At 37.3% G+C, this 9,975-nt stretch overlaps 2 protein-coding genes and 1 pseudogene across 2 annotated transcripts; all 3 read left to right on the top strand.

Annotated features, from left to right (window-relative positions):
- Positions 1-224: 224 nt before the first annotated feature.
- On the top strand, positions 225-2,321 carry LOC147290734 (glyoxylate/hydroxypyruvate reductase HPR3-like; annotated as a pseudogene).
- A 2,217-nt stretch (positions 2,322-4,538) lies between these two features.
- On the top strand, positions 4,539-6,167 carry LOC147290733 (glyoxylate/hydroxypyruvate reductase HPR3-like). Its single transcript, XM_086237896.1, has 2 exons — positions 4,539-5,022; positions 5,490-6,167. The coding sequence occupies exons 1-2, from the start codon at positions 4,567-4,569 to the stop codon at positions 6,012-6,014; spliced, it is 981 nt and encodes a 326-aa protein (XP_086094022.1). The 5' UTR covers positions 4,539-4,566; the 3' UTR covers positions 6,015-6,167.
- A 1,372-nt stretch (positions 6,168-7,539) lies between these two features.
- LOC147290732 (glyoxylate/hydroxypyruvate reductase HPR3-like) lies at positions 7,540-9,588 on the top strand. Its single transcript, XM_086237740.1, has 2 exons — positions 7,540-8,236; positions 8,974-9,588. The coding sequence occupies exons 1-2, from the start codon at positions 7,727-7,729 to the stop codon at positions 9,505-9,507; spliced, it is 1,044 nt and encodes a 347-aa protein (XP_086093866.1). The 5' UTR covers positions 7,540-7,726; the 3' UTR covers positions 9,508-9,588.
- The last annotated feature ends 387 nt before the right edge of the window (positions 9,589-9,975 follow it).

The following is a 9,975-nucleotide window of genomic DNA, read 5'->3' as shown; positions in this document are numbered from 1 at the left end:
TAAATCGAGTGCTATTAAATACTTAAGTATAGCAGTCAATGCTGACGTGCCCCACTCACTATGTTTGGTTCTTTATGCTTACAATAATCTTGGAATAAAAAACAACTGAAATTAAAAAAGTTAAAAGAATATAATTTTGGGTTTTGACAACCATTTCCTTCACTATACTAATTCCTCTCCTATAGATCCAATTTGTCAACCCCCCAATCAGTGAAGAAGCTACAATGGCCCTCCAATTGCAAATCCAAGACCCCCCACAACTCCTAATAATTCACCCACCACAATCTTTCTCACTTTTCCAATCTGAATTCTCCAAGAAGTTCCATATCCTCAAAGCATGGGAGTCACCAGTCCCTCTACACCAGTTCTTGACCACCTATGCAGGCTCAGTCTAAGCCATGCTCTGCAACAAGTTCACTAAGGTCAATGCAAGCCTCCTCCGGCTGCTACCGGCACTCAAACTCGTTCGTGAGTGCCAGTGCCGGTGTCAACCACATCGACTTGGTTGAGTGCCGGCGGCATGGCATTGCCGTAGCCACTGTGGGAAGTGCATACTCAGAAGATGTAGCTGATATGGCCGTTGGGTTGTTCATTGATGTGCAAAGACAAATTTCAGCAGCAGATCGGTATGTGAGACAAGGGCTTTGGACTAGCAAAAGAAATTATCCTCTTGGTTCCAAGGTCATCACTTCTATACCCAACATTTTTTTTTTTTTCGTAGGATTGATGATTATATTTTGGAATGAATATTGCTAGGAATCTCAAATGTTATAACAATGTTTTATTAATTCATATTATTAATGGCTAAATTTTATTTTTGGTTCTGTAGTTTGTGTCAAGTTCTACTTTAGTCTCTGTAGTTTTAATTATTCTGATTACGTAGTTTATAAACTATTGCAATTCAAGGACACATTATCATTTTCGTCCATTAATTCCTTAAATTTGTTACTAAATCTCTAACGGTATGTAAAGTACATGACTAAAATTACAATGATTTGTAAAATACCCGACAAAAAATGCAACGAATTTGACGATTTAATAAGCAAAAATAATAGTGTCATTGAATTACAACAATATGTAAACTACAGGACCAAAATTAGAACAATTGAAATTATGGAGACCAAAATAGAACTTAGCCTAGACTATGGGGACCAAAAGTAAGTTTTGGCCTTAATTAATTGTTTTTTTCACCTTCATTTGTATTGATCTGATATGGACCTATGGTCCATCTAACCATTCCGAACGGAGTGTGTTGAGTTTCATTTTAATTTTTAAAAGGTCTGAATTCTGGAAACAACTTATTGATATATCCTACCCAACTCCAAAGGAAATTACCCTCTTGGTCCAAGCCAATTAGTGCCAAACAAGCCTATTCTTCAACCTCTACTATATATATTCAAGAGAAAATTATGCGTTTGGTCCACTTATTATTTCATAAATTTCGTTTTGGTCTACAAATTTTTTTAAGTTTCATATTGGTCCATGAATTGTCTGATGTGTTCTATTTTGGTCCAAAATGGACAATTTTGTCCCTCAAAGTCAACTCATTGGTACAAAACTGAGGGGCAAAATTGTCCAGTTTTGCTCGATTTGGACAAAAATGGAACACTTCAAACAATTCGTGGACCAGTATAGAACTTAAAAAAATTTGTGAACCAAAACAGAATTTATAAAATAATAAGTGGACCAAACGCATAATTTACTCTATATTCAAATGATTACTTTTTAGGCGAGAATTCAAATGATTACTTTAACTTTCTAATGTTTTGTAATGCTGTCAACTGGATAATTTCAGTTAGGGGGCAAGCGAGTTGGGATTGTTGGATTAGGAACCATTGGCTCTGAAGTTGCCAAAAAGACTTGAGGCCTTTGGTTGCAGGGTCTCCTACAACTCAAGGACCAAAAAGCCCTCTTTCTCATACCCGTTTTACTCCAATGTGTGTGAACTTGCAGCTAATAGTGATGCTCTCATCATCTGCTGTGCATTGACAGACGAAACCCACCACATGATTAATAAAGAGGTGTTAGCTGCACTGGGAACAGAGGGGGTGATTGTGAATGTAGGGCGTGGGGCTATCATTGATGAGAATGAATTGGTCAGGTGTTTGGTGCACAGAGAGATTGGAGGTGCTGGTTTGGATGTGTTTGAGAATGAGCCTCATGCTCCCAAACAGCTCTTTGCATTGGACAATGTTGTTCTGTCCCCGCATAAGGCTGTTTTTACTCCGGAATCTTTCCGAAGCGCGAGCGAACTAATGATGGCCAATTTGGAAGCTTTCTTCTCAAATCAACCTTTGGTTTCCCCATTCGTGGATTACTAAATATGATTCTATTTTCTGGTAATTTATTTTCCATCTTTTGTTTCCTTGAAGCTTTTTGACTGAACTCTGTTCTTGTGGAAGTGATCATTCCTTAGCAAGGAGAAGCTATATAATGTCCATTTCTGATGGTGTTTTTTAAACTTGCTGACCAAGATCTCACTCAAAGTTTAGACCTAGTTTCTCCTTGTCATTGTCATTGTCCAGTCTCTAATGACAACACTTTATGTTGGAGCAGGGGGTGTGGAGCCTGATCAGGCCATCAAAATTGTAGGCCATGTAATCTCAATTGGTTGAGATCCGAAGCTTGCTAAAACCATTGCAATGAATTATGGCTGAGAGCAACCTTGGCATTCTCCATGTGTCTGAAAGCAATCGCGTCTGGTCGAGATTAATATGACAAATTGCTAGTTGGCCTATTTAACATTGTCTATGAAAAATAAAAGATAAGTAACAGCTTAGGATTGTTTAGTGACACATTTTTAGTGTCACTAAATTCCCTATAACTGCACCGTATTGCTTGACACAAATTTAAAAAGGGAAATTTTGAAAAATAATTTTGTCCTTAAAATTTTTTAAAAATCCTCTAATTTTCAATGGTTCATTACCACTTGTTTCCTCCACAGTAAAATCACTAGACCTTTCCACTTCATCATTTTCTGGATCTGTGTTCCACTTCTTTTGTGATCAGATGGATGCACCAAAAGGTCCAAAACAACAACTCCTTCATCTTGGGAACAATCTTCTCATTGAGAAAATTCCTGCTTGTTGGATGCTTGGAAGCCGTAAATTTAGAAAACAACAAGTTCGCTGGGAGCATTCCAAGCTTTATGGGATACTTTGTAAACCTTAGATCATTGTACTATCTTACCACTATCCTTGGAGAACTGTACGGAATTGTTTGCTGTTGAGCTTGGTGGGAATGAACTTGTTGGGAACTTACCGGACTTGGATAGGGAAATGCCTTTCAAATTTGATGGTTCTAGACCTTAACTCACTAACCTACTTTTTTGAGCAAATTGTTTTTATAACCTTTTTTATTTTTTTTTTCAAAATTACTTTTATGACTTTTTAGCCAATTTTTGGACTAAACTACCCTTAGATGGTTGCTGCAACTACCTTATTTTGTTCTTCATATTTATCATATTCAAAATACAAATAAGGTTGGGGACAACGTGGACCAACTTGTCGACCATAGTCGACTCATAATATTAAGTTGACATAACCTAGAAAAATAAAAAACTCAATTTAGATATGAAATACAAAAAACTCAGATAAAAAGCCACCCTTGTCTCGTAAATCGAAATCCAAATCTATAAACTTGAATAAGAGTTTTGGTTTCAATTTTCATCAATATACATTAACCAATAAGAAATATTCACCACTTTTTGTAAATATACATTAAAGAAATAAAAAAAAGAAGAAGGAAATCTTGTGGTTTGAAGTTCTTCCCCTTGCTCCCCGTGCTGTGCTCAATGGGTTGCTAATTGCAGTCCTTTGCAAACCCAATATTCAAAAGAAACCTTGCAAATCCAAATTTTAACAGAAAAACCATTTCATCCCAAACAATATCAATGCAAGAGAAGGCCTATTTATTTCTCTGATATGACTTAAACTGGGTTGGGTAGAGGCTGAGAGTGAGGGTGGGAGACAGAGGAGAAATTAGTGTGGGATGGGAGAGAGAGGCTGAGAGTGAAAAATGAGGAGGGTAGTTTAGACCTTTGTCGACATTCAAAAAAGGTTATAAAAATAAGTTTTTAAAAAATGGGTTATAAAAAAAATTTGCTCTAAAAAATGAGTTACTGAGTTAAATTTTCCTATTAATTTCTAATATACTAGTGAAATGTGATTCTCATGGTCATTATTAATTTCGTCACACTTTCTTTGACCCAAAACTTTTAATACACTATTATAGTCACTAATTGTGTTCATTAAAGATTTATCAGCATACATATCAATTTCTTGTTAGAATTAAATTAAGTTAAACACTTAAACCAAAATTTAAATAAATCGAGTGCTACTAAACTACTTGAGTATAGCAGTCAATGCTGACGTGCCCCACTCACTATGTTTGGTTCTTTACTTCTTTATGCTTACAATAATCTAGGAATAAAAAACAACTGAAATTAAAAAAGTTAAAAGAATCTAATTTTGGGTTTTGAGTCTTTTGACAACCATTTCCTTCACTTCACTAATTCATCTCCTATAGATCCAATTTGTCAGCCCCCCAATCACTGAAAAAGCTACAATGGCCTCCCATTTGGAAATCGAAGACCTCCCACAACTCCTAATAATTCGACCACCACCATCTTTCCCAATTTTCCAATCCGAGTTCTCCAAGAAGTTCCATATCCTCAAAGCATGGGAGTCACCACTCCCTCCACACCAGTTCTTGACCACCTATGCAGGCTCAGTCCAGGCCATGCTCTGTAACAAGTTCACTAAGGTCAATGCAAGCCTCCTTCAGCTACTACCGGCACTCAAACTCGTCGTGACTGCCAGTGCTGGTGTCAACCACATCGACTTGGTTGAGTGCCGGCGGCATGGGATTGCCATAACCACTGTGGGAAGTGCATACTCAGAAGATGTAGCCGATATGGCTGTTGGGTTGTTCATTGATGTGCTTAGGAAACTTTCAGCAGCAGATCGTTATGTGAGACAAGGGCTTTGGACTAGCAAAGGAAATTACCCTCTTGGTTCCAAGGTCATCACTTCTTTACCCAACATTTTTTTTTTATAAATGCTTTCCTAGGATTGATCATTTACGGTTTTATATTAGAACGAGTATTTCTAGGAATCTTAAATTTAGTACCTAAATTTGAATCTTAAATTTAGTACTTAAATTAATGTGACAGTATTTTATTAATTAGTTTTGTTGAAGTCACGTTTTTGGCCTTCACTTACACTGATATGGTCTCCAATTTAACCATTCCGAAACAGAATGCCGTTGACTTTCATTTTAAAATGTCTCAAACTCTCGAAACAACTTATTGATATATCCTACCCAATTCCTAAGGAATTGCCCTCTTGGTTCCAAGCCAATTAGTGGTAAACAAGCCTATTCTTCAACCTCTACTATATAGATTCAAATAATTATTTTTGTTGGTGAGAATTCAAATGTTTACTTCAACTTTCTACTGTTTTGTGATGCTGTCAGCTGGGTGATTTCAGCTGGGAGGCAAGCGAGTTGGGATTGTTGGATTAGGAACCATTGGCTCTGAAGTTGCCAAAAGACTTGAGGCCTTTGGCTGCAGGGTCTCCTACAACTCAAGGGCTAAAAAGCCCTCTTTCTCATACCCGCTTTACTCCAATGTGTGTGAACTTGCAGCTAATAGTGATGCTCTCATCATCTGCTGTGCATTGACAGACCAAACCCACCACATGATCAATAAAGAGGTGTTAGCTGCACTGGGAGCAGAGGGGGTGATTGTGAATGTAGGGCGTGGGGCTATCATTGATGAGAATGAATTGGTGAGGTGTTTGGTGCACAGAGAGATTGGAGGTGCGGGTTTGGAGGTGTTTGAGTATGAGCCTCTTGTTCCCAAACAGCTCTTTGCATTGGACAATGTTGTTCTGTCCCCGCATAGGTCTATTTTTACTACGGAATCTTCCCGAAGCGCGAGTGAACTAATGATGGCCAATTTGGAAGCTTTCTTCTCAAATCAACCTTTGGTTTCCCCATTCATGGATTACTAAATAAGATTCTATTTGCTGGTAATTTATTTTTCGATCTTTTGTTTCTTAATTCCTCAGGTTTAAAAGTTTCAAACTTTCAATTATATTTCTTGTGGTTTACTTTAGTTTGCAATTAATTAAAGTCACATTTATCAATGCATAAATTTTTTACGGTTTGATAACTAGATGACGACGTGACAGCATTAGACTGACATGTACGTCAATCATGTGTATGGATATTTTGGTCATTTTGCTTAGTGTTTGATGCCGCACATCGCAACCACCATGTCATCAACTTTTTTAACCTAATAAGTCTAATATAATCCCTCATGTGCTTTTCATGTGCCCTTCACGGGTTCTTTACATCGAAAAATTTGCATTTGTTTGAGTAAATTGGACTTTTTAGATTGAAAAATTTGACAAAGTTAAGTAATTGAAACGATAAGTAAACTACAATATCAAAATTGAGATAATTAAATTATAAGTGCCTTAATAAAACTTAAACCAAACTATAAATGCCAAAAACTAATTTAACCAATAAAAAATAGCTCAACTATAGAGATTAAAAGTGTACTTTGACGTATTTTCTTTTATTAGTTATTGTCAAATCATATTTCCATTGATAACTCTTCATATAAAGCAAGTCAGCACGGTTCTCTTCTGACTCTGCTGTCTCTATTGGCATCACCATACTCTATCACAATAATTCGATTATTAATTGCTATTTTTTTTGTAAGAATTATTAATCGTTGTTCTTATTTTTGGTTAAATTTATTCATTGTTTTTTAGGATTGCTATATGAACACTTATTTTTCTCTTATTACACACCATTTTAATTAATTTAGTAAATTACTATTTTAGCTCAAACCTGAATGACCATAAGACAACCCACCCCAACCCAGCCAACCAAGTCCTGACCCCACCCCCGAACTGGACCCCACTACCCACCACTACTATCGTTGACGGTCCAACCCGCCGACCTTCCTTTCTCTCTCCTTCTCTCTTTGTCCTTTTTCCTCTCTCTCCTTTTCTCTCTCTCGTTTCTCTCCTATGTCCCTCTATCTCAGGTGTGTTGTAGAGGCGGGCATCCAGATTGGTGGTCGGAGGAATGGTAACCTTGAACTTGTATGAGGATGGATTCTTTAGCCATTCCACCTAATGTTTGGGCTATCGCGTCAGCACAACCTCGTCAAATCATAAAAAGAAAATTGATGAATTGACGAATTTTGTTATTGATTGCAATCTAAATTAACACCTTTAAAACTTCATTGACTAAAATGAAAAATAATCCAAATCATAGGGAGAAAAGTACAATTAGTGGCCAAAAAACTAAATAACACTTTTTTAATGGCAAACTAAATTAACACTTCTGCTTTAATTGACCAAATAAAAAATACAATTATTGGCCAACCATTTGTCCATTCTGTATTATAAAGTATGCTGACTTAATTAGCATTTAGCAATTAATCATGTTTGTTGACGTGTTCCTCTATGTTTGATTCTTTCGCTGCTTTGGTAGCAGCTTCTGTACGAAGTGCATCATAAACTCTATCTTCATATATAACCAGTCACTCAGACGGTAAGGTTTCCTTCTGACTCTGCTGTTTCTATCGTCATTGCCTTCCCCTGTTTACAACTTGGTTATTACTTTTTGTGGCTTCATGAGGATATATGCTACTAAGTCTTCGTTTGATGCTTAGAATTGGATTGGATTATTGTTCGGGATTAGACTAATGGCTAAATTACAAATCCATGATCTGCAAATCGATGATGTTGATGATGATCATTCCGAATCCAAACACCTCCCACAAGTCCTAATCATTCTCCCCCCATTGATTTCCTCCACACTTTCCCAACTCAACTCCTCCCAAAACTTTCATATCCTCAAAGCATGGGAGTCACCACTCCCTCTACACCAGTTCTTGGCCACGCATGCAAGCTCTGTCCAAGCCCTGCTCTGCTTAGTTTCCTACGATATCACTCGTGTCAACGCCGACCTCCTCCCCCTTCTGCCAGCACTCAAACTCGTCATGACTCTCACTGTTGGGGTCAACCACATCGACTTGGTGGAGTGCCGCCGGCGCGGAATTGCCGTAGCAACGGCCGGAAGTGTGTACTCGGAAGATGTTGCTGATATTGCTGTTGGGTTGTTCATTGATGTGCTTAGAAAAATTTCAGCAGCAGATAGGTATGTGAGACAAGGGCTTTGGACTAGCAAAGGAAATTACCCTCTTGGTTCCAAGGTCATTACTACTACCCAGTTTCCCTTTTTGTATTTATTTGTCTATTGAAAATATAAGAAATTCCAACAAATATTTTCCTTCCAATAATTGGCAAAAAGAAAAGAAAATTCAACTTTTATGTACATCTTGATATATATGTAAGAGAATGTGGAGTGTTCTCCACATTTGAAACTTATTATAATCTTGTATATGTGTTTATAAGAGTCGTGAGCCTCTTCTCTTATAGTCAATTAATTTTGGATTAGATGCTCCAATTTCTTTTATGGTATCAGAACAAGTTCGTTCATGTGTATTAGGCGAAGTGGTTACACATGCTGCACGCCACCCAATATGAGTTGTTCACGTGTTTGGCATGAGTAACGCCACACATGCAGGGGCGTGCAAAAGAATGTAGAGTGTTGTCCCGAATTAGAAAATTACAGTCTTGTATAAGTGCTTACAAGCATCTTGGACCTCTTCTCCTCAGTAAGCATTGGAAAATATTAAAGGAATACATTATTGGATCATATTGAAGATCACATGATATAGTTGTAGTTGATGTGTATCTATTACACCAATTATTATGTTCAACTACTAATTAACACATCAACTACCATATCATATTGATAAATATTAATGTGGTGAGAAAAGATGGTAACTCTAAAGTTTTTCAACCTGCAAATTCAAATGCATAGCTTAATTAACTTCTATTTTCTGTCTTCTAATGTAATTAATGTTGTGATGAACTGTAATTTCAGTTGGGAGGCAAGAGAGTTGGGATTGTTGGATTGGGAAGCATTGGCTCTGAAGTTGCCAAGAGACTTGAGGCCTTTGGCTGCAGGGTCTCCTACAACTCAAGGACCAAAAAGCCCTCTTTCTCATACCCTTTCTACTCCAATTTGTGTGAGCTTGCAGCTGATAGTGATGCCCTCATCATCTGCTGTGCATTGACGGACCAAACCCGCCACATGATTAATAAAGAGGTATTATCTGCACTGGGAACAGAGGGAGTGATTGTGAATGTAGGGCGTGGGGCTATCATTGATGAGAATGAATTGGTCAGGTGTTTGGTGCACAGAGAGATTGGAGGTGCGGGTTTGGAGGTGTTTGAGAATGAGCCTCTTGTTCCCAAACAGCTCTTTGCATTGGACAATGTTGTTCTGTCCCCGCATAGGTCTATTTTTACTACGGAATCTTCCCGAAGCGCGAGTGAACTAATGATGGCCAATTTGGAAGCTTTCTTCTCAAATCAACCTTTGATTACTCCATTCATGGATGACTTACAAATATGATTGATCTATTTCCTGGTTTTTTTTCTTTTTTCTTTTTATCTTTTGTTTCTCGAAGCTTTTTTGACTTAACTCTGTGATGTGATCTTGGTAAGAAGCTATGAACATTTTGTGACAATATGATCTTGGAAAACACTATCATTTGGTTTTGGCAGCTTGTGTTATTACACTGCATGTTAATGCATGGGGCAGAAGAGAAAGAAACCTGAGATTTAGTGTCCAATTTTAATAGTGTTTTCCAGCCTAGTTATATTAAGACTTGAAGTTTATACCGAAATGCGTTTGGATTAAGATAGATCAAAGGTTGGATCCGAACAAAATTATTGAAAAATGAAAACGTCTTTCTCATTGTCATGTCTGTCATTTTAATTTTCATTGTCATTGTCGTCTATAATGACAACGCCTTTTGTTAGGGGTAGGCGTGTGGAGCGTGATCAAATCATCAACATTGTAGGTAATGTAATCCTTAAT

The sequence above is a fragment of the Dryas octopetala genome, chromosome 3, assembly GCF_963921425.1.
Source record: "Dryas octopetala chromosome 3, drDryOcto1.1, whole genome shotgun sequence".
NCBI lineage: Eukaryota > Viridiplantae > Streptophyta > Magnoliopsida > Rosales > Rosaceae > Dryas > Dryas octopetala.
The sequence above is the reverse complement of the archived record's forward strand: the minus strand, read 5'-3'. Positions and strand labels throughout refer to the sequence as shown.